This window comes from Trichechus manatus, unplaced genomic scaffold (assembly GCF_000243295.1).
Source record: "Trichechus manatus latirostris isolate Lorelei unplaced genomic scaffold, TriManLat1.0 scaffold00001, whole genome shotgun sequence".
Taxonomy (NCBI): Eukaryota; Metazoa; Chordata; class Mammalia; order Sirenia; family Trichechidae; genus Trichechus; species Trichechus manatus.
Genome location: NW_004443937.1, coordinates 23,763,434 through 23,788,554, shown reverse-complemented (window position 1 = coordinate 23,788,554; position 25,121 = coordinate 23,763,434). Strand labels below are relative to the sequence as shown.

The 25,121-nt window shown below is 48.4% G+C and overlaps 2 protein-coding genes across 2 annotated transcripts in view; both read right to left on the bottom strand.

The window, feature by feature from the left end:
* Positions 1-20,330, bottom strand: part of TGM4 (transglutaminase 4) — a 37,501-nt gene extending 17,171 nt beyond the window's left edge. The window contains 7 exon segments of the mRNA XM_023727133.1: positions 364-476; positions 3,789-3,924; positions 4,023-4,103; positions 4,106-4,174; positions 14,387-14,536; positions 19,496-19,607; positions 20,295-20,330. Of these exon segments, the coding sequence (XP_023582901.1) occupies positions 364-476; positions 3,789-3,924; positions 4,023-4,103; positions 4,106-4,174; positions 14,387-14,536; positions 19,496-19,607; positions 20,295-20,330 (697 nt within the window).
* Positions 20,091-24,919, bottom strand: TMEM42 (transmembrane protein 42). The gene is made up of 3 exons (XM_004368448.2): positions 24,728-24,919; positions 22,775-22,921; positions 20,091-20,691 (listed from the first exon to the last, which is right to left on the bottom strand). The coding sequence occupies exons 1-3, from the start codon at positions 24,917-24,919 to the stop codon at positions 20,551-20,553; spliced, it is 480 nt and encodes a 159-aa protein (XP_004368505.1). The 3' UTR covers positions 20,091-20,550.
* Between the last annotated feature and the right edge of the window lie 202 nt (positions 24,920-25,121).

Here is a 25,121-nt window from a genome sequence, read left to right as displayed (position 1 = left end):
AGATTACCAGGGCTTCCTTCCACAGCACTGCTAGGTGGATTCGAACCACCAACCTTTCAGTTAGTAGTGGAGTGTAAACCATTTGTGCCTCCCAGGCACACAGTAGGACCCTCTTAATTGCTATCATTATCATTATTGTGTTGTTAGTATTATTATTATTAGCATTATCTTTATAAAATGCCTAGCAAACAAAAGACCCTGCTCAGTGGGATGGCAGGAATGATTGGGCAAGCTTTTTGTTTTGGGAAGTTTTTATTAAATCTTTATCTACACCTTCTTAGCTGCATACCCAAGACCCACAGAACCCAGGGCCAGGTGAGGAAAGCATCAGATCCAGCGCAGTCTCCTGCTGACCCCACCCACCCAGCTCACCCTGGCTGAGCTCCTGCTGCATGCTGTCTGCAGCCTGCCATCCACCATAGCCCTTGGGCAGATTCGGCCGCTTCATCCCGGCATCTGTCCATACGTGGAAACTCCTTTGGCAGGTAGGGAATGGTCCACCCCAGCCCGCCCCCAAACACAGTGAGAGAGACACATGCCAAAATGCCCAGGGACCCACAGAGGTGGTTCTCAGGGCTGGGGAACTTTTGTCAACACTGGCAAGGGCAGGCTATCACTGAGGCTCAGCTGTCTCACCTTGAAAGCTGGATGCAGATGGGTGGGGTGGGGGAAATCTCATCAGACCCTGATCTGATCTATGACTCCCAAAGAGCCAGCGAAGCTTCACAACGAGCTGCAGAGAGGTCCTCAAGGCAGGGACCAAATCTTATTTGTCTGGGTCTCTTTAGTGCCTAGACAGTGTTCCCCGGATGAATGAGTGAATGAGAGAGAAACAGCAAGTCTCATCTTTTCCGGGGCTGCAGACTGACATTCGCTGGGATTCTGGTTTTGTTGATCAGTAATTTTGTAATTGGCCAATCTCTGAACTCTTGATATTAGCTCTTGCTATTTTTAAGGAGGAGCCCTGGTGGTGCAGGGGTTAAAGCGCTCGGCTATTAACTGAAAGTTCAGTGGCTTGAACCCATCAGGTGTTCTGCGGGAAAAAGATGTGGCAGTCTGCCCCCATAAAGATTTACAGCCTTGGAAACCTTATGGGGCAGTTCTACTCTGTCCTACTGGGCGCTTGACTTGGTTTTTGGGTTTATTTTTAAGTTGATTCTTTCCGTTTTTCTAGGTAGAAAATTACATCATCTGCAAGTAGTACAGTTTTAGCGCCTCCGTTCAGCAGTTTCAACTCTTTTTTTTTCCTCCCTTGTCCTGGCGCATGAACTAGAACTTCCGAGTGACTTCTGAATGAAAGCTGTGAGAGTAGGCACCCCTGCCAGGCACCAGCCCCAAATGGACCACCTCAGGGATTTACAACCATGCCCTGGTCTGCGCATCTCCTCCAGTCCCTCTGCAACTCCTCGTTCACCCTCTTCTCTCCCATGGCCGCTTTTAGGCCTGCAAGGGGGCCTGTGCGTGCTGGGTCAGAGAGCCAAGGAAACAGAGCCTTGTAAAACAAATAATAACATACGTGAGGAATGTTATACTTCAATCAAGTATACACGACCAAGCGGGCAACACCTGCCCAAAAGCAAAGATAAAAGGCACGAAGGGACAGGAAAACTGGACAAAGGGACACGGAAGACCGAGGGTGGGAAGAGAAAGGGGGAGAGTGCTGACACATTGTCGGGATTGCAACCAATGTCACAAAACAATTTGTGTATAAATTTTTGAATGAAAAACTAATTCGTGCTGTAAAATTTAACCAAAAACACAATAAAATTTAAAAAAAGGTGTTTTCTCACAAGCTTGAGTTAGGGTAAAGGCAACAATAAATAAAGAAGCAACAAAAGAAATAAAGGAAACATTTTTCCTTAAAAAAAAATAGAAAGAAATAGAGCTTCACGCTGGCTAATGGGGACCAGTTACAGCAAAGGTTTTCAAACAGCAGGAAGTACCAGAATCTCCTAGGCAGGGTGTTAAAAGCAAATACAGATTCCTGGCCTTCACCTCTAGGGGCTAAGGCTCTGGTCCAGGAATCTGTATTTTTTTTTAAATTATATTTTATTGTTGTTTTCAGTTAAGACTTACACAGCAGTTTAGGTTCCCATTCAACAATTTCTATACAAATTGTTCAGTGACATTGATCATTCTTCACAATGTATGAACATTCTCATTATTTCCATTCTGGTTGTTCTGTTTCCATTAATCTAGTTTCCCTGCCCTCTTACATTCTTATCTTTGTTTTAAAGTCATTGTTGACGATTTGGTCTCATATAGGTAATTTTTTAACCCTTTCGTTACTAAATTTTTTTTATTAATTTTTTTGATGACGTGTTTTCAGTATTGGAATGCATGCTTACTAATTGAATGTGTTTACATTTTTGGTTAGTAATATGGATTTTGAGAAATATGACCTGGTAATACAAGCCACCAATGAGGCAAGTGGCACTCTTGCGCCACCCATCTGTGGTATGAAATATACCAATAAGAGCTAAATCGAGAATTTATTGCTGGTGTCTTTCCATTAGGTTACACGGGGAACCTCTGGTTTTACCACTTTAACACAGAAAAAACAAAACAAACCCATCAGGACTCCCTAACTATCACACAGGAAAGCCATAATTATGCTTGCAAGCTTTACCTCACAGAAATAAAGGCAAAAAAGGTAAAAGTTTACAAAACTAAAACATCCAGGAAGCATTACCTAATAGAATGTTCAACCTACACAACAATGAGGCGCCAACTCTGGTCTGCTGAACTTCACACATTTCAAAAGGGACCCACCTTGATGCTAAATACATTGGAACCAGAATAATGTACTACTTACGAGGTCCAGAGGCACAAAAAGTGGCTGGTATACCATTAAACCAGTAGTAATGAAAGGGTTGGGGCACAGTAATTACGGGTGATATTCATTATTTAGCGAGCCAATCTGTCACTTGGCTACAAGGTGACCTCAGGGGTTCAAGGTCTGAAGAGTATCTCAGAGCAATAATCTGAGGGAGCCCTCCAGTTTCAACTAGTCCAGTAAGTCTTTCTGTTCATTTGTTTCGGTTGGTTTTTAGGAATTTGAGGTTCTGTTCCACATTTCTCTCCCAGTCTATCAGGGTCCATCTATTGTGTCCTTGATTAGAACGGTAGGTAGTGATAGCCAGGCACCATCTAATTCTTGTGGTCTCAGGGTAGATGAGACCGTGGTTCATGTATACTATTTGTCCTGTAAACTAGTTTCTTCTTTGAATCTTTGGTTTCCTTCTTTCTCTTTTGCTCTGGATGAGTAGAGACCAATGGTTGTATCTTAGATGACTGCTCGAAAGCTTTGAAGACCCCAGACGCTACTCACCAGACTAGGATGTAGAATATAACGTTATGAACTATGCTATGCCAATTGACCAAGTTGTCCCACGAGACTATGGTCCTAATCCTTCAAACCCAGTGACCAGTTCTGTGAGGTGTTTGGTTATATCTAAGCAGTATCCATAATTGTGCCCCCTATGTGCTTTATTATATATATGAATATGTGCATGCTGTCACATGCGTGCATATACAGGAGTCTGCATTTTTAACAAGCACCCTCAGGTGATTCTGGTACAGACTTTCCAAGGGCAAATTTGGAAAAACACTGAATTTCAAGGGCAGTGGGCATCTAGGCGCCTATGACTTGACTTGTTCTCTGAAAGAGGTGGGAGGGACACCACAAGAGAGTGAGTCTCAGGGAGGGGAGGGCCTAGAGATGGGCTAGAAAATTCCTCAGAGATGGAAGGAAGGAGGCAGGGCCGTGTGGGAAGGGGGGACCCTACCAGATAGAGTCGTTACTCATACTGGAGATGACCTTGCCCTTCTCGTCCAGGTAGACATTCACTGTGAGGTTCTCTGTGTCATGAGCTGACTCTAAGGCAGTCACACTGCGCGCTGGGATGCCCAAAGCTCTCAGCACTGAAATGGCACCAGGTCGGGGTGATTGGTGACTGGGGTGGGGGGGCAGGAGGACCCCCCCAGGTCCCTCTCCTCCTGAACCCTGGTCTGCTGTGTACCTGTTGTCAGGACCACAGGGAACACACAGCCCTGGCCGAAAGGCACAGGCTTCTTTGTGGTGTAGAACTGCTACAGGACAAGGCGCAGCCTGTCCTAAAGTGGAGGGCCATGCTGCCCTTGTAGTCCCCCAACCAGTTCCCAATAAGCACAACTTCATTGTCACATACACATAAGGGTGGGGTCAGTATCCACCCCCCAGCAGAACAAGGGGCTGCCAGCCCAGCCTACCCACACTGTCTGCCACATGGACATCCCAGAGCATTTCAGAACACTTGGGGCATATGATCTCTCCAGGGCAAGTGGGGTGCCCAGAAAGGCCAAAGAGGTCACCAGCTGTGTAACTTGGGGCAGGTGCCCCCTCTCTGTGCCTCAGTTTCCTTCTCTGTAAAATGGTGATAATAGTGACACCAACCTCTAGGCTTGTGTTGAGGATGGCATGGGGTAGGCATATGCCTGTTTTGGTATCTTTTATTTTTTAAATTAACTAGTGATGGCCTGCATCTCTCTCAACCTCTGAGGAGCCCTGGAGGGAAAAATCCTTCCCATATTATTAAAACAAGGAGGAACATCCTAAGTGCCCATCAGCGGATGAATGGACAAACAAACTATGGTACATACACACAATGAAATGCTACACAACATTAAAGAATAACGATGTATGCATGAAACATATCACGACATGGATGAACCTGGAAAACATTAAACCCGTTGCCATCTAGACAATTCCAACTCACAGCAAGCCTATAGGACAGAGTAGAACTGCCCCACAGGGTTTCCAAGGAGCAGCTGGCAGATTTGAACTGCCGACCTTTTGGTTAGCAGCTGAGCTCTTAACTGTTGCACCACCAGGGCATTATGCTGAGTGAAATAAGTCAATCACAAAAGGACAAGTATTGTATGAGACCACTATTATACAAACTCAAGAAAAGGTTTCCACACAGAAACATTCTTTGATGGTTACCAGCGATGGAGTGTGGGTGGGGGACCACTAAGTAGATAGCAGATTTACTAACTTGATGAAGGGAGAGATAATACACAATATAGGGGAAGTCAGCACAACATAGTCAAGGTAAACGAAGACACTGAAAGGTACACAATATTTACGACAGTAAATATTAATACATATACAATCCTGCAACAACAGTAATAACAATGAGTGGATACACAGGTAGATATGTAAGCTGAACAGGGGTGAGAGGGCATATGGAAGTACATCCACATACATATATATGTGTATATGCTACAAATATACCCACATATGCAATAGTGTGCACAGGGGACACACACATGAAAACTTCTTAGCCATAACCATACATCTCTGGGAACTGAGATCCTGGACTTGAGGGCTAAGGACTATAGTCTCTGGGGACATCTAAGTCAACTGGCATAACATAATCCATATAGACAATGTTCTACATCCTTCTTTGGTGAGTAGCAACTGGGGTCTTAAAAGCTTGTGAGCGCATCTCACAACATGGATGAACCTGGAAGGCATTATGCTGACTGAAATTATTCAGTCGCAAAAGGACAAATATTGTATGAAACCACTATTATAAGAACTCAAGAAAAGGTTTAAACACAGAAGAAAACATTCTTTGATGGTTACGAGGGTGAAGAGGGAGGGAGAGGGGAATTCACTAACTAGATAGTAGACAAGAATTATCTTAGGTGAAGCGAAGGACAACACACAATACAGGGGAAGTCAGCACAACTGGACTAAACCAAAAGTTAAGGTTTCCTGAACACAACCAAACACTTTGAGGGACAGAGTAGTAAGGGCAGGGGTCTGGGGACAATGGTTTCTGGGGACATCTAGGTCAATTGGCATAACAGTTGATTAAGAAAATGTTCTGCATCCCACTTTGGTGAGTGGCGTCTGGGGTCTTGAAAGCTAGCAAGTGACCATCTAAGATGCATCAATTTGTCCCAACCCACCCGAGTAAAGGAGAATGAAGAACAACAAAGACACAAGGAAAATATTAGCCCAAACAGAAAGGGCCACATAAACCAGAGACTGCATCAGCCTGAGACCAGAAGAACTAGATGGTGCCCAGCTACCACCAATGACCGCCCTGACAGGGAACACAACAGAGAGTCCCTGACAGAGCAGGAGAAAAGAGGGGTGAAGAACTCAAATTCTAGTAAAAAGACCAGACTTAACGGTGTGATGGAGACTGGAGGAACCCCAGAAAGCATGGCCCCCAGACTCTCTGTCAACCCAGCACTAAAACCATTGCCGAGGCCAACTCTTCAGTCAAAGATTAGACTGGACTATGGGACATAAAATGATACTCGTGAAGAGTGTGCTTCTTAGCTCAAGTAGATACACGAGACTAAATAGCCAACTCCTGTCCAGAGGCGAGATGAGAACGCAGAAAGGGATGGGAGCTGGTTGAATGGACATGGGAAATCCGGGATGGAAAGGGGAGTGTGCTATCACATTACAGGGATAGCAACTAGGGTCACATAACAACATGTGTATAAATTTTGTATAAGAAACTAACTTGAGCTGTAAACTTTCACCGAAAGCACAATAAAAAATAAAAATTAAAAAAGCTTGCAAGATACAATTATTGGTCTCTTCCCGTCCAGAGCAAAGAAGAGTGAAGAAAATCAAAGACTCAAGGAAACAATTAGTCCAAAGGACTAATGGACCACGTGAACCACAGCCTCCACTAGCCTGAGACCTGAAGAACTAGATGGTTCCTGGCTACCACTACCGACTACTCTGATCAGGATCGCAGTAAAAGGTCCTAGACAGAGTGGGAGAAAATGTAGACTAAAATTCAAATTCATAAAAAAAGAACAGACTTACCGGTCTGACAGAGAGTGACAGAACCTCCAAGACTATGGCCCTTAGACACTTTTCCAACTTGGAACTGAAATCATTCCTGGAGATCACATTATGGCGATACAATAGACAGGCCTATAAAATGAAGAATAACACCAGTGAAGAATGTACACTTCAGAACAATCAACTCTACGAGACCTACAGGGAAGCATTTGCCCAAAAGCAAAGCTGGGTGAATGGACACAGGGAACCCAGGGAGGAAGTGGGGAGAGCGCTGACACGCTCAGGGATTTGCAACCAATGTCATGAAACAAGCTGTGTATAAATTGTTGAATGGGAAACTAATTTGCTCTGTGAACTTTCACCTAAACAACAATAAAATGTTTAAAAAAAAAAAAAAAGCCAGAAGGGGGGCAAAGCCACGGAAGTTGATCTTTTAAAGCATTTACAACAGTGCCTGGCACATCCTAAGTGCTATATAAGTAATTAAAAATTCATAAATTAGCAAAGGGCCCTATTTAGATTTTCTATGTAATCACTATAAAAAAAAAGGTTGTACAGGCAGACGCAGGGAACCCTCTGGCAAGACTACAGAAGATAACACTTGTCACAAATCTTTCAGCTGGTGGCTTGAGTCCAGCCACACCTGCCCACCCCTTCCTGGCCTGCAAATTAGCAGTTCTTTGCAAGCCCCAGTCAGGCCTGCAAAAAGCACAATTACACTGCCTTGGGTGTTAAAGATGTGTTAATGACGTCAGTTTGTTCAATGGAAACCTTTACAAAAGGTCACAATTGCTGAACCCTGTTTTGGGGTTTGTTCGGTTTTAATTTACTGAGCTTCAAAAAATGGTGTGGCCCAGGCCTTGAGAGACCTTTCAGGTAACGTGGCCCCAACAACGCTTCTCACTTACCAAAATCAGAGAAGGAAAAGGCCATCTCTACACATAAGAATGATCAGAGGGAGTGAAAACAGACAGAAGGGAGACAGGCAAGGGACACACACACACACACACACACACACACCCACACACCCACCCCTTAACTTTGGCACTCTGGGCTGCAGGCTTTCCTCTTGCCCCATCTAGTGGCCCCAGCCTGCCAGTGTCTACTGGACCCCTAGCCGTCTATAGCACAGTGGGCAGTGGGAGTGGGGGTGCTGAGCTGAAGGGACACTCAGACTTTCAGAAGTTGTAATGGACTATGTTCTGTTTCCCTGTGGAACAAGCAGATTCCTCTTCCAGATGGGGTATGCAGCCTCTAAGACCAGCTGCCAGTGAGTTGATTCCAACTCATGGGCAACCCCATGTGCGTCAGAGTAGAACTGTGCTCCACAGGCTTTTCAATGGCTGTAATTTTACAAAAGTAGATTGCCAGCCATTCTTTCACAGCTACACTGGGTGGATTCGAACCTCCAACATTTTGATTGGCAGCTGAGTGCATTAACCATTTGTACCACCCAGGGCCCCCAGCCTCTAAGAAGGCCCCAGTAATTGCCACCGCCTGGTGTTCACACTCTGTGTAATCCCCTCTCCTGAGTGTGAGCTGGACCAATAACTCACTTCTAACCAACAGAATACAGCAAAAGCGATGAGATGTCACTCTTCTGAGATCAGGTTTCAACAAGACTGTAGCTTCCCTCTTGGGCAGTCTCTCTCGCTTGCGTGGTCTGATGGAAGTTAGCTGTCCTACGGTGAGGCCCACATGGGGAGGGACAGAGGATAGTCTCTGGTCAACAGCCAATGAGCTTGAGGAGCTGAATTCTGCCAACAGCAAGGAGCTTGGGACCAGGGCCCCCCCTCCAAGTCAAGCCTTGAGCTGACAACAGCCTAGCCAACATTACACCTCAGTAGCAAGCCAGATGACCCAGCTAAACGACACCAAGATTCTTAGTCCCCAGAAACTGTGAGACCATAAGTGTTTGTTGTTTTCAACCATTGTCTGGGGTAATTTGTTACACAGCAGTAGGTAACTGGTACACCAGGCTAACTGCCCCATCAAGTGTCCTAGCCTGGTCACAGCAGATCAAGCAGGCCCAAAAGTGACACATCCTTCTAGGGCCAAGGGAGCCATGTTAGCAGGGGACCTGGGTTGGGGAAGAGCTGTCAGGCCTAAAGTTGAGGGTTCCCAAAGTCTGCTGGGGTTCTGAGGTTCCCTGCTCTTTTGTAACCTAATTATGGAAGGGTCACCGCCACATCTGGGAGTCCTGGGGTGGTCACTCCTGACTCATAGCCTGAAGAGGTGGCTTGGAGGGCGTTAGGAGGGAGCCCTGGACTGGGAGTCGGTAGAACTGGCTCTATCACCACTTTGCCGTGAGGCCTTGGGCCAGTCACCCCATCTCTCTGGGCTGGCTTCCTCACCTCTGAAACAGGCAGCAGCTCAGCCCCCTGCTTCTCAAATCCCAATACTGATAAGAATCACTTTCCTTCCTGATATCAGTGTTCCAAGTCATCCAGGGCACCTGGTTCCTCTGGCCTTTCCTCCTTTCACACCCTCCTTCACAGGATATGTGTCTTAGGCTGGGTTCTCTAGAGAAGCAAAACCAGTAAAGTGTATAAATATATATATATATATAGAGAGAGATTATATCAAGAAAACAGCTCACATGATTGTAGAGGCTAGAATGTCCCAAGTCTATGGATCAGGGACAAATCACACAGCTGCAGAAGCTGGCAAGCCCAAGATCGGCAGGTCAGAGAGCAGGGCTCCCTCTCACAGGCTGTGCAGATCGACGAATCCCAGGTTCGGCAGATAAGCTGACAGCTCAAGTCCCAAGAACGAGAGATGAGATGACAGGAAGCAGCCGCAGGATCCAGAGAGAGCAAAAAGCCAGAACGTCTGCTTATATACAGATGCGGGCCACACCCCCAGGGAGACTCCCTTTCATCTGATTGGCTACTGACAGTATATTCAATCATGGGAGTGATTACATTAAAACACTGAGAATCATGGCCCAGCCAAGGTGACACACAATCTTAACCATCACAATATGAAAGTATCCCGTTTTGCCAGTTCCTCAGAGCCCGTCAGTCCCAGCCAGGGGCTGTAACCTCTGGGAAACTCACCCAGCCTCAGTCACTGAGACCCCAACATCCTCCACTTTTATTGTTTTTACATTGCCACACCCCAGCAGAACCAACCAACCTGTAAAAAATGGCTGGCCTTTGAGCAAGACTCTCGAAGACAAATGAACCAGAAGTCATTCATTCATTCATTCATGCCAGGAACCATGTCCCAGGGAGATGAAGGAGACCTAGGGCAGCCCCTGCCCTCAAGACACTTGGGCAGAGGCAGAGGTGAGCCACTGGTTTTTAGCTGAATCGACAAGCCTAGAGAGGGATCTAATTCAAACTTGAGTGGCGTCACTAGGGTTGGTGTCACCGCCGCCCCCCACCCCCGAACTGCCTCCAGTACCAGGTTCACAATATTGTGGCTAAAACACCAGAATATTTGACAAAATTAGCAACTATAAAAACACCAGCAGCAACAAAAACAACAGCTCTTGCTCATAGTGCTGTGCAGACGAAACTATGTGATTCGAAGCGCATTGCAATTGGGGAATAATGACAGCTCTGACTCTAAATTAGTATAGAGTTTTAACCTTGTAGGTATATTGATACATGTAAGCTGGGCAAAGATGTCACTTCAAGGACTAAGGTGTGCCTGACCCAAGGTATGGTGTTTTTCGATCACCTCAAATGCATGCGAAAGCTGGACAATGAATAAGGAAGACCAAAGAATTGATGCCTTTGAGTTATGGTGTTAATGAATGTCATGGATTAAATTGTGTTCCCTAAAAATATGTGACAACTTGGTTAGGCCATGATCCCCAGTATTGTGTGGTCACCCTCCATTTTGTGATTGATGTAATTTTCCTATGTGTTGTAAATCCTAATCTCTGCCTGTGGTTAATGAGGCAAGATCAGATTATGTTAAAGAGGATTAGGGTGGGATGTAACACCCTTACTCAGGTCACATGCCTGATCCGATGTAAAGGGAGTTTCCCTGGGGTGTGGCCTGCATCTTACACAAGAGATAAAAGGAAAGGGAAGCGAGCAGAGAACTGGCGACCTCATACAAGCAAGAAAGCAGTGCCAGGAGCAGAGTGTGTCCTTTGGACCCAGGGGTCCCTGTGCCTGAGAAGCTCCTAGACCAGAAGATTGATGACAAGGACCTTCTTCCACAGCCGGCAGAGAGAAAGCCTTCCCCTGGAGCTGATGCCCTGAATTCGGACTTCTAGCCTCCTAGACTGTGAGAGAATAAACTTCTGTTTGTTAAAGCCATTCATTTGTGGTATTTCTGTTATAGCAGTACTAGATGACTAAGACAGCGAAGAATGTTGAATATACCATGGACTGCCAAAAGAACGAACAAATCTGTCCTGGAAGAAGTCCAGCCAGAATGCTCCTTAGAAGCAAGGATGGCAAGACTTTGTCTCACATACTTTGGACATGTTATCAGGAGAGACTAGTCCCTGGAGGACATTCATGCTTGGTAAAATAGAGGGTCAGCGAAAAAAAGGAAGGTCCTCAACGAGATGGATTGACATAGTGGCTGCAACAATGGGCTCAAGCATAACAACAATTGTGAGGATGGCGCAGGACCCGGCAGTGTTTTGTTCTGTTGTACATAGGGTTGCTATGAGTCGAAACTGACTCGAAGACACCTAATAACAACAACAAAGCTGGTCTTACAAAAAATGTTTCTGTTGTTATAACTAACTACAGGGATATTTTTTAAAAAAGAATAAATTTCTGCTGAAACACAGCACAAAAATTTTATAGACAGTCATGTTGGCGTCACCCCGTCTGACAGTGTCACCTGGGATGGTCGGTACACCCGCACTCCCCTAGTGATGCCACTGGTTCAAGGGCCAGCTGGCTGGAGGGGCATCAAGGTGCCCAGCTGGCCGAGACATGGGGCTCTGCGGAGATTTTTCCACTCATCATTTGAGTGCTCCATGAGCCCTTCAGCTTCTCTGCTGCAACTGCCAGGGAAGACTCTAGTCCTGATGGCGGTTGCTTCCAAAGACTTGGTACTCAGTGGAGGAAACGGCCCCTTTTTATGTAGCCCTGGGTTAGAAGTGACCCTGGCGTGGCTGCCAAGGGCCAACCTTGGGAAAGGGACATCGATTAGAAATAATGAAACCTTGGAACCTTCCATATCAGACCTAGGAAATCAGGAACCAAGATGAGCTGACTTAAAAGGGAAAGAAAATGGAGAACTGCATTTCCTTGCCTCTTATGTGGCACCAACACATGGAAAGACAGGATCACATAACCTTGCCCACGTGTGCCTTGAGGTTCTGGTTATCAAGATCAACTCTCAAAGAGCTGGGCTACCTTTACTAACTTTATGGTTTTCTTTTTCTTTTTTTCTCGGTTTAAAAAGTAAGAGCTGCTTGTGGTTTTTATTTTTGTTTCATTTTTTTGAATACATTATGCACCCACATGGTTCTAAAAGTTACAAGTGATCCAGACACCCTGATGCATCCTAGTTACCAGTTTCTTTCAGATCTTTCCAGAGAAGCTTTTATACACTGAGAAGCAAATATACCTATGTATCATTTCTCCCTCTTATTTACACAAAGGTGAGCATATTGGTATGTTCTGCACCCTGAGTTTTTAACAAATAATATGTATCTGGGAAATGCGGGCCATCTTTCCATCAGTGTGTAGAGAACTGGACCACTCTTTTCCACAGCTGCGTAGTATTTCGTTGTATTGATGGTCCACGATTTAACCACCCTCCTTTTGGTGGGCATTAGGGTTGCTTCCAATCTCTCACTGTTACAACCAGCGCTGCAGAGAACAAACTCGCACACAGCTCACTTCACCCTTCTGTGGGTGTAGCTACAGGAGGAATTGAATGCCTTCAAGTGAAATTGCTGGCCCAAAGGGCAGGAGCGTTGGTAATTTTGGTAGACATTAATGCTCCGCCCTCCACAGGGGTACTTGTAATTTTTTCTTAATGATGTTCATTTTACTGGAGGGAGTCAGCCTGGCATAGCAGCAAAAGTCCCAGACCAGGGGTGAGGAGATCTGGGAGCCAGCCCTGACACCACACTAACTCGTTGTGTGTCATTGGGAAAGTCGCTTGGCCTCTCTGGGCTTTCGTTAGGTTCCTCGCCTGGAAAATGCAAGGATTGAATGATGATGTCAAAGGTCCCTTCCAGACCGAGCAGCCCAGAGACTGACAATCACCTTTGCTGGCTTAAGAAGAGACAGAGTCATTCCTGGTCACTTTGAGAAACGAGAATGAGGCTGGCAGCTTTCTGCTGTCCTGAGTACGAACATCGCGGCGCTGCATTTCCAGATATGATAAACCAAACCAAGCCCTGAAGTGCACCCAGCATTTACAAAAAGCATCAGCTGAGCTCTGTCTGCAGGAGGTGCTAGACCCTGCTGTCAGGAGTTTAGGGGTGGGGAGAGGGATGCTTACTTTTCTCTGTAGTTCCTTTTGCATCATGAGAATTTAGCACTATGCAGGTGATTACTCACTTAAAAATGAAATCAACTATGTGAAATGGAAAGGGAGGTAAGCCTCTGGAAGGAGACCTGGCCTGGGGTGATGGAGTCTGGGTGTTAGCTGCTTCACCTCTCTGGGCCACCTTTTCCTCTTCTGATAAATGACGGGCTTGAACAAGATGAGTTTTTCTGGAATCTTCCACGCCAGAAGATGCAGGGTACCAGAATGAGTGCTTAAGTGTCTAAAGGGGGCAGATTTGGGGTTGGACAGAACAGGGCCTGTGTCCAGGGCCCTCTGCAGCCCCACTGTGTGACCATGGACAAGGAATCTCTCTGAGGCACCATTTCCTCTTCTGGAAAATGAGAAACAGTACGAACACCCCTGCCACAGGGCTGTAGGGAAGACTGCGAGACTGTGTCTAAAGAAGCTCCATGGTGCCTGGTGCAGAGGAAGCGCTTGAGAAAGGGTGCTGTGCTAAGATGAAGATAATTCCAAACTCTTCACAAGAAATAAGCTCTGCGGGGAAACCCCAACACTCCCATTTTACAGATGAGAAAACTGAGGCCTAGAAAATGTGGCCCTATGTGTGTCAGCAGAGGAACCAAGCTCATTACTCCCAGGCCAGTGAGTCTCCCTTTTCTCTCTTCTAAATAGAACACCCAGGCCTCAGCAGAGCTGGCTCTTTTATCTGTGTGGTGTGGTGTGGCATTTTACCCATCAGTTGGTTCTAAACGGTCATCTGTTCTCACCTTTCCAGCCTGGGCCACAGCTGACCCTGGGGTCTGGTCACAGGCCACTGGGGCAGTGAGGCCCCCGAGGACTGCAGCCATTATACCGCCCCTGTGTGATGGATCCCGGCCAGCCCTGGGATTTCAGGGTCGGGGTACCCAGCTCGAGACCATCTGCTCTCTGCTGACAGGGGGACCATGCCTCAGGCCCCACCACAGGAGGGAACGGGAGGTTCTGAGTGCAAACTCTCCTCGCCTGAAAGCCGCGCTAACCCATAGATGACGGAGGTGGGGAAGCGAGGAGAGACCAAGGTGGGAGAAGGGTCTAGAAACTGGGTGAGGGGTGGGAGATGGAGACACATTTCAAAACGAAACTCACGGGGGACTCCGATTTTATAGCCAGGAACAGAATCTTCTTGTTTCTGTCTCCCCAGCACGGGGTCGGTGCTCAGCACATGAATGAACGCGTGCGTCCGTGCGTCCACGAGGGCGGGAACGAACGTGCTAGCGTTTGGCTCGGAGAGCTGTTCTGTTTATTGAGATAACTGTGAGGAAGGGCTTTGTGGCAATACCACGGTTGGTTCTCTTGTGCCCGGCCAGTGCCTGGCACGCAGCAGGTCCTCAATTGGATCAGGGTGACTAGAATGACTGGCTTACACAAAAGGGCAGGGTGCTCAAGTGGCAGCCTGGGAGACGCCCAAAGCCATGTGCCTGGGGGTAGGTGCCTTTTCCAGAAGTCAGGGGAGGCTGTGTCCTCTGTCCTCCTCTCACAAAGGAAGCTCAGAGTCTGTTTTGGAAGAAAAGCCTGATGAGCATTGCTTTGGGGGATTCGCGTCCCCTCCCCTAGTAATCTCTGAACCCACCTCCCAATCTATCTCCCAATTCTGAGGATGAAAGAGTGGTCCAGGCCCTCCCCACTGTCCCAAGTGCCACTGGGGCTGCTCACAGTGCCGAGCTCAGGGTCTCAATCGTAAAGATTTCCATCCTGATACTTTCTCCCCCTTTTTTATGGGGGAGCAAAATCTTTTCTTCTTGTATCTGAAGTTTTTCTTATCATGTGTGTAAACAACTTTATAGCAGAAAATGAAAATGCAATAAACTCCGTGTCTTAGTCATCTCGTGCTGCTCTAACAGAAATACTACAAGTGGATGGCTTTAACAAAGAGAAATTTATTCTCTCACAGTCTAGTAGGCTACAAGTCCAAATTCAGGGCACCAGCTCTAGCGAAAGGCTTTCTCTGTCAGCTCTGAAGGAGGTCCTTGTCAACCTTCTCCTGGACGAGGAGCTTCTCCGCACGGGAACCCCGGTCAAAAGGGCGCACTCTGCTCCCGGCGCTGCTTTCTTGGTGGTATGAGATTCCCATGTCTCTCTGCTTGCTTCTTTCTCTCTTTTATATCTCAAAACAGATTGGCTTAAGACACTATCTAATCTTGTAGATTTCATCAACGTAACTGCTGCTAATCCATCTTATTACATCATCGTGATAGGATTTACAACACATACGGAAATCACATCATATTACAAAATGGTAGACAATCATACAATACTGGGAATCATGACCTAACCAAGCTGACATATTTTTGGAGGACACAATTCAATCCATAACTCTCTGAAATCTCTCTTCATTGAGCCAGCCCTAGTGCTTGCCATGGTACACAAGTGTTTACACTGTGCACACCCATCGGGCTGCAGGACACAGCTGGCTCCTTGCCATGTGGACTTTGCCTAGGGTTCTCCTATTTCAGACTCCTTCCTCTTCATGGGCACATGATATCCTGCTGTATTTGCCTAACCAGTTTTGTTTGTGTATGTGTATGCGCGCGCGTGCGCGCACTTGGTGAAAGTTTACAGAGCAAATTAGTTTCTCATTAAACAATACACATATTGTTTTGTGACATTGGTTGCAAACCCCGCAATGTGTTAATACTCTCCCCTTCTGCACCTCAGGTTCCCCATTTCTATTCATCCAGCTTTCCTCTCCCTTCCTGCCTTCTCATCTTTGCTTTTGGGCTGGTGTGCCCATTTAGTCTCATACACATGGCTGAACTACATGTGTTATTGTTTGTTTATAGCCCTGTCTAATCTCTGGCTGAAGGGTGAACTTCAGAAGTAACTTCAATACTGAGTTCGGGGCCCACACTCTTGGAATTTCTCCTGTCCCTGCCTAACCAGTTCTTGATTATCAGGCAACTAACTGCTGTAGTAGGAATGCAACGAGGAACCCTGTTGCCCAAATTGTGTTACTTTTTTCTTTTGGATTTCCCCTCTGGTGTAGCGGCACCAGGGCTCAAAGCACAGTGCTTTGCTTTGCCTTTTAACTCTGGTGACATTTGGCTGGATTGTGTTGTGCAGGGCTGTGCCCACGAAGTACAGGTGCTACTGCTTCTCCACAGAAATTGTCTTACTTTCTAAATGCCTTCTAATTGAATATACATATATTTCACTGGTAGCCTGGCGTTACCACTTATTTTCTTGTATTCATTCATTCACTCATCCATTCATTCATTCATTTAACAGCAAATTTTGTGAGCACCTACCAAATTACAGGTCTCTGGGAATACAGGTAGTCCCTGATTTACGATGGGGTTCCATTACAATGACTCTTTCTTAAGTAGGTTGTGACATAAGTTGAATACCTCATTTTTTTTTTTTTTTTTTTGTTTTCATTATTATTGCCTTTTATTATCAGTATCTTTGTAAGTCTGATCTTTGTCTTTGGGGGTTGCAAACATTACATATAAACTTCAGGATATGATGACATCCACAAGTTACACGCTGCAACATAGTATGTTGTACATATTACTAATGATAAGATGTACAAAAAAAGAGAAAGGGATACTCACGAGTGCTGTTCGTCGTAACTCAAATACGTTGTTAAGTTGGAGACTACCTATACAGTGGTGAATCAAAATAGACAGCCCATGCCCTTAAAACCAAACCCGTTGCCATCGAGTTGATTCTGACACATAGTCCTCAAGACACTCACAATTTAGGTACAGAGGAAGCAAGTAAACTGACTAGTTTCTAGAAGTGAGAAGTGTTGTGCAGAGAATTAAAATAGGGTGAAGGGGAGAGCAAGTCACTGAGTGGCTCCAGTGTGAGTAGCAAAACAACACAAAAAACACAGTCCCAAACCAAAAGAAGAATGGGCAAGGGAAAGGAACAGAGAGCTCATGCGATGGAATATTATTCAGCCACAACAAGGCAGGAAGTACTCACTCATGCTACACCAGGGATGAACCTTGAAGACACTATGCTGAGTGGAAGCAGCCAGACACCAAGGGCCGTATTTTGTATGATTCCACTTATATGACATGTCCAGAACAGACAGAAGCATAGAAACAAAGTCGGTTAATGGTCGCCAGGGGCTGGGGGAGGAGTGAATGTGAAGTGACTTCTAAGTGTAGAGGGGTTTCTTTTGGGGGTGATAGAAATGTTCTGGAATTAGATAGTAGTGACGGTTTTGCAACTTTGTGACTATACTAAAAAATCAATTAAAAACCAAAACAAAAGGGTAATACTGCTGTCATGGATTGAACTGTGTCCCCCTAAAATATCTGTCAACTTGGCTAGGTCATGATTCCCAGTATGATTGTCTACCATTTTGTAATCTGAGGTGATTTCCCTACGTGTTGTAAATCCTATCACTATGATGTAATAAAATGGATTAGCAGCAGTTACGCTGAATAAATCTACAAGATTAGATAGTGTCTTAAGCCAATCTCTTTTAAAATATAAAAGAGAGAAGCAAGCAGAGACGTGGGAACCTCATACCACCAAAAAAGCAGTGCCGGGAGCAGAGCGTGTCCTTTGGACCTGAGGTTCCTGAGCTGAGAACCTCCTAGACCAAGGGAAGATTGACGACATGGACCTTCCTCCAGAGCCAACAGAGAAAGCCCTCCCCTGCAGCTGATGCCCTGAATTTGGACTTGTAGCCTACTAGACTGTGAGAGAATAAATTTATCTGTTAAAGCATCCACTTGTGGTATTTCTTGTAGAGCAGCACGAGGTGACTAAGACAACTGCCCTATCACAGCATCAGCTGGTGAACCCGGAAGTCGAATTGCCAGCCCAGATAAAGTTCAAGCCATCATCCAGGATGCACACCAGCAAAACAAATACGGACACAGTTTATACTCTTATCAATATATGTCTGAAATGAGGGAAACCACACGGTGAACACTTCGCCGCCTTCGACTAGAGAGGTGTTATCTCTCTGCTTTTTGAAAAATGACTAATCTTCCTCTTGGAAAAACATCTTCACAGGCCTACTTGTTGAGAGTGACAGTAGGTCAACACCAGCCATCATTACGGATGTGGCAGGTCTCTGGACGGGAGGCTGGGTCCCCTCAGCACAATGCCGGCTCCAAGGTGGACTTCTCTCAGCCCTTTTCACTGACTGGCCAGGGAGCCTGACCACTGGCTCCCAGCAGCCCCCAGGCCTGGCCTTGGCTGAAGTCTGACCCACCTGTGTGAATACACGCTGCAGAGCCTTGAATGACAGATGAAAAAAGGGATCCAAGGTTTGGGGAATGCTGTGGTAACAATGTATAACAGGCCCCTCTACAGCAGGACCTCTCCGGGGCTTTAATGTGCTGATGTGGGAGGCAGGACAGTGCAGGGGTTAAGAGCCAAGTTCTGGAGTCAGAGAAAGGGCTGACACTGTGGTTCTGCTACTCATTACCTGCGTGACCTTCCTTATTCAACTGAGGAAACTGAGCTGAGCCTTAGTTTCCTCACCTCTTGTTGTCAGTTGCTGTCGAGTTGATCCTGACTCATGGCGACTCCATGTCTGCAGATCAGAACTGCTCCGTAGGGTTTTCAAGGCTGTGACCTTTTGGAAGCTGATTGCTAGACCTGTTTTCCAAGGTGTTCTGGGTGGGTTTGAACTGCCAAGCCTTCTGATAATAGTCGAGCGCTTAACTGTTCGTGCCACCCAGGGATCCTTCCTCACCTCTGAAACGGGAATAACAAGAGCATCTCCCTCCTGGTGTGGCTGGGGGGCTTATATGTGTCAAAGTGAGGTGAACCATTTAACCTTCTGTGAATCAGAGCTTTGCCTGGGCCCCTGTGGGAGTGCAAAGAGAGCAGCAAATTGTGCACCGGGGTTTAGGAGGAGGAATAGGAGCTTGCTGGGAGAGGTGAGGGGGAAGGGAATACAAAGCAAAGGAAACAAGTGCAAAAGCATGAAGGCAGGAATGGTTGTGGTGGGCTTGAGAACTATTGAGACGCAGCTGTTTGGGGTGACTGAAGCACAGTGGGGAGGTATGGGAGGCGGGGACTAAGGAGGTGGCAGAGAGAAGGTAGAGAGGGCGACTCGGACCAGATCCCCATCAGGAGGTGGCGTGGACCTGTTTTAAGAAGCTCATTCTGTCAACGTGCACACACTGGGAAAGGAACGAGAGCTGTGATGGGCAGCGGTGGGCGGGAGGAGGCGCCAGCCTGGAGAAGACCTTCCCTCTCAGCCACTGCTGTCAGTCCTCTCACCTGCTGCGAAGCTTGAAGAGGACGGGGCCAAGCTCAGGAGAGCTGAGAGGGCCCTCTGGGCATCCAGGGAGTCCCCGGGGAGAACTGGGGGAGCTCCAGGCACCGAGCTCCACTGGGAGTGTGTGCAGGCAGCACAGACAGTGTGCAACTAGAATTCCATGCACAGATCTAAGACTCAGAAAGGATCCAAGAGACCTGGGATAAAAAAGGAAAGAAAAGAAGAGGCCTAAAAGTGAAGGGGAGGTGGGGAGCAACGTTCTGGGCCAGCTTCCCTCCTAATACATAAAATAGGACAAGGTTCCCGAACTGAGGTCGCACTTGTCTCCTTGAGAGCACCAAGGGAATGGACAGCCCCTCCTGAACTGAAGAGCTCCGCCGTGTGGCTGAGGAAAGAACACACACACACAGCCACTGAGAACACGCTAGGAGGGAGCCAGCAGTGGGGCCTGGGCCTCCGCGCCCGCCCACGCGCCTGTCCCTCCACTCTGGGAACTTCAGCTCACCCCTGGCTCCTACCGCTTACTCCCAAGAGTAGAAAAATGAAGATTCTGTACCTGGTAGTTTTAACTTAAAAGAAAGTATTTATTAACCCAGTTTCCTTCCCGTGCCACAATACGGAAGCATGACACAGATGGCCTGGTACATCAGCATGAAGGTGTCAGCAAGCCCCACCAGTCACTGACTTGAGTGTTATGTGACTGGCCGTAGGCGGGCAACACAACTACAATTAGAGCTTGGTTTCAGGTACCACACATAAAGCAGACCTACCCCAGGGCCTCTGGCATCTGCCCAGGCTCACCAGCAGAGGTGGCTCCCTGGGGCGGCCTGGGGGCATGGGGGTCAAAGCTTTATACAGATACACCAAGAAAGTATCAGAACACTGCTGCGGTCGTACCTCCCCTTACAGAAGCTGAAGCTTCATGCCCGAAGGCCACTCCTGGCCTGCTTTCCCTGGAAGCAGAGCTGGCCCGGAGGCCTGGTCAGCCTGGCACCACCCTCTGGCTGAGCCTGGCCACCGCCGCCATCTTTCCAGCTGGTCCGTCCAGCTAACGGTGCTACTGCTGCTTCTGTGGAAGGGCCTTCCAGGTCGGAGGGAGTTTTCTGTGGATCAGGGTGAGTCCGCAGAGGATGAGGAACACTCCTCCCCACCACAAGACCTCCTGGCACTCTCCGTACAGCACGTAGCCCAGGAAAGCCTGGAGGACAGACATGGATGTGAGGCAGTGTACAGACAGAGCCTGAGAGACGTGGCCACGGCAGTGGGCCCCACCTCATGCCTCTGTGGTGGGCCTCCCTCCTAGGGGGCCTGGAGGAAAGGCATGGAGCCTGAAGTCCTGGGCTTGAAACCCAACTCAGGCAGGTCACAAGGTAGCAGAGGGGATGCTCCCTTCCTCACAGGACCCACTGTGTGCTGGGCCTAGTGTTCACAGACACGAGCCCTGGCTCCCAAGTGCCCCCCTCACTCAACGCCAGGACTGGCTGGGCTCAGCTCCAGCCCGGGGCAGCCAGCACCACCTTGTTGGCCTCAGGCTCCCAGAAGGAAAAAAGGCCTCAGGGAAGCCTGAACTCAGACAGCTGGGCTGCACAGGGACTTCAGAACCAGGGGGAGCAAGCAGGTCCGCTACAGAGTTGGGCTCATGCCCATCTAATGTGAGAATTGCTCCGTTTGTGAGGCGAGACAGCACCTTGTGGCCGCGACCACCAGGAGGCAGGCTGGCAGTAGGGGCCCCGGGGTCTCACTCCAGCTGTGGGCCTCAGGCTTGTAGCAGTTTTTAAAGAGGAGCACTCGTGACTTGGAGTCTGTGCCCACCACAATCAGCTGGCAGCACGGCCTCAACCCCAACCAATGAACCCATGAAGAAAGCAGCTTGGAGAGGCTAAGTGAGGCGCTGAGGGCCCTCCTGCTTCCAGCCTTACACCTGAGGGCCAGAACTCTGACAGAGAAGCTGGTGGCTTGTCAAGCCCTAGATGTATGTGGGGTGTATGAAGAAGCACCACCACCACCACCCTCGTCCCAATCTCAAGGCAGCTGTGATACCCAATGCAGTGCTCTTCTCTGGCCTTTTCCATCTTCGAGCTGAAAAACGGGTGTGACCAAACTGCCAGGACCATGTCTCTAAGCTCTAGGATTCCAATTCTGGAACAACCTGAACAGTTCTCTGCCAGGCTGTGTTGGCAAGAAGATATTCAGCAAGATCTCCTGTCCTGCACCCTTCAATCCTCACCTGACTCAGGGCCCTCAGGAATAGGCTCATGGCCTTCCACTGAGTGGGGAATACTGTGGCAGAAACTACAGCACAGGCAAAGGAAAAACAGAGTTACCTCAACTTCCACATCCAGGAGCCACCACAGCTGGATACAAGAGCTGTACAGCCCTAGCAAGGGGGCCAGTCCAAGCAAAAACATGAGCAGGAAGCTTTACTGTGAGAAAACTTTAAAATGGTTCTGACAGACTGTTACTGACCACAGTAGACAAAGTTTCCTAGCAAAAACCCAGCTTACACATAAGAACTTTAGGCCAAGCCTACCGAGACGACTGTATCTCAGAGGCTTGAGACAATGAGGCTGCCTGATTCTGTGTCCATCAGAACATACGTGTGTCATGGGCTCAGGCACATGAACATGCCAGCAGCCCAATCCTTCAGCTGGGACTCAAACTGGACCAATGGGAGCCCAATCGCTATTGAGATGTCATAGATAGGGGCTCCTCAGCCTGGCTGTGCACCACAGTTACTAGGCGGGCTTGTTAACAGAGAATCCTAGACTCCACAACCTGGGGATTCTGACATGATAGGTGTGGGCCAGGCCACAGGATGCTATCAGTCTGTGAGCAGCTTGGGATCCACTGGCTTCTCTGTGGTCTGGAATGAATGAATAATTCTGTACCATGTTAGGCCTGTTCACACAAACCCCATGAAGTGATAGATGTTATTAAGTAAAAGACAGGTTGAGAAGCAGAATCAGCAAGCAGCTCTACAAGGACCTGGGGAGGGAGAGGAGAAGATGGGAGAGGACTGCTCAGATTGGCCCACTGAGCCTGTGAGAGCCAGCCCAGAAGAGGCCCTGCAAAGCAGCCATCAGCCACATTCCATTGCCGGCAGGCCGGTCCGAAGGCCCTGGCTGGCTGACTGCACAGGAATCTGAGCCACAGCCAAGCCTCTGCTTCAGTTCCTGCCCTTTCTCCTTTCAGGAAAGCAACAGTTCCCCAAGGACAACTCACCCACATAATGAGTGACAAGCTGTACCTCCCAGAGCCCAGGCTTGGGACAGACTACTCACCGAACTAAGGATGTTTGAAAAAGTCACCGTGACAGATGCAATGGCCGAAGACATGGAGAAACTGAGGCCCCGGCTAAAGAATGTCCACATCATAGAATTGGTGAACGCCATCCCAACAATGCCTAACACGCATAAGCCCATGTTGACCTGCGGGAGAAAAGTGTCACTGCAGCCACCCACCCAGACAGCGTGAGCTGCAGCCCTACTCACAGCACACCCAGAGACGTGGGTGCCAGCAGTCCAGCCTCTATTGAGATCCCACCACCACCCAATGGGGCCTCAGCACTTTCCTGCACCGGGCTTCCCTTACCCTTCAGTGGGCAGCAGACCCATTTTACAGATGAAACAAACTTAGAGAAGACACTAATTCAGCCACCTTGCTGGCCATGTGACCTTGGGCAGAAACAAAAAGCTAATCTATAAGCAGTATTTTCTATTGCACACCAGTCCCTTATTGATCCCACAGTGATCAACGCTTGATCAGTCTTAGAAAGTCAAGTTATCTGTTATTCAGTGTGCAGTATGAGGAAGCCAGGTTCCAGCCTACTCAGGCCGGCCCCACTGGGAATTCTTTAGCTTTTACTCTGCACCAGGCCCTCTGCTAAGTGCTTTGAGTGCATTCTCGCTTATTCCTTCATTTTACAGATAAAGAACGTGAGGTGTAGATTAAGTAACTCGCCCAAATGCCACTGCTCGTGACAGCCTGCAGGATTCGAATCCAGGCAGTGAGACTGCATGCCCTTCACCAGCACACAGCCCTGCATGGAGGAAATACCACCTGAGACTGTATGACTGGTGATCCCAGGTACTACTTTTTGAAAACTTGCAGATTCCTTTTTGCTTTAAGGAGAGCCTTGACATAAGGAGGGTCTGTTGAAGCCTCCTGCACAAAGGATATGCAGACCCCCTTGCTTGGCCCCAAGTTAGAAACCTGCCAGTTTTGTATTGTCCTAGATAGGGCTGCTTCTTCGGGACGTTGTGCCCATCTAGACATCACACCCTAGGATATTTCCTGTAACAGTCTTCCAGCAGGTGAACAGTGTCTTGAGCAAGGGATGCCTTCTTGTAATTTACATAAACGCGTGGTACAGGCATTGTGTAAATCCCTTATAGAAAGGGTGACGGAGGCCTGTTTCACACCTGAGAAGATGAAAACCTCACGGCCCACAGAGTCGCTCATCTTATTTTGGACCACATACCCGGAAAATTATAACTAGGATATTAACCTCAAGCACGGTAGCTCCCACTGGATTAGCAATAGGCTTGAACCGAAATAATCCTGGCCTTCAGTCTGTCCACTGCCCAGGTCAGAGCCTAACGCTGGGTTGCAGAAGCAATGAAACCTCTAGCAAGCAGAGGCTGGCCTATGACTCAGGCTGGGAGATGCAAAGAGGTACAGACACTAGCAGATGTGGGGAGGCAGTTTTGGAGTTCTGAGCGTCCCGAGACTATCCAGAATGGTCCTTTCAGTCTTCCCTTACACCTAGGACACCAGACACTCCTAATTTTCCCATCAGCAGGACAGACTGGTCAGAACACCTGTTAATTACTGAGTAGAGATGGGCAGTAAGCTTTTCACCGTAAGAGGCAACGGGGAGAGATTTAAAATGAGAGGTGCAGGATGGATGTACGCGTACATCTTCCCCAAGAATGAACTAGCCCAATAGGAGGAAAAATTTTAGGTCTCTGGTAAAGCAAGGGGCCTCAGTCCCTGACATCTCTTACCGCCTACACTGGACGAGGGCTTGACGTGATTTAGAGTCGACGGATGCTCTCCCACCCCGGCTCACTGCAGCGCTGTGGCCCAGGGACCAGGCCGCACGGATCCGCGGGGGGTGAGGCGGCGCCCTGCGCCTCCATCCCCGCTCCACCCCGGGAGCCCCGCGGGCCACGCAGCGCCCCTCCTCCACCCAGCACCACCCGCCCCCGCAGCAGCAGCGCCCCGGGCTCGACCTCGCTGCTGAAGGCCAGCTTGGCGGAGGCGGCGGCCAGGGCCCCGAACGCGCCGGCGCACAGGCAGTTGAACACGCCCCAGAAGCGGCGACGCATCGCGCCGGCCTGGAGGTGCGGGGGAAATTCGGCGGGGGTGTCGGGGTAGGCGGCAGGGCACACGGCACCACTCGGGAGCCGCGACCTTCCAGCCATGGTGTTCGGCGACGTCGCCCAGTTCGCCTGCCGCGCCTGCCACAGACAAGGTCGAGCGCGCGCCGCTATTGGACGGCAGGTTCACGTAACGAGGCGCTCACGTGACGTAAGCGGGGCGGCCAATTCGGGTTCCCCCGGCGGCGTGGGGGCGGGGCCGCTAGGGCCCAGCCTCGCGTTTGCCGGAGGGTGCGTTTTCCCCGTG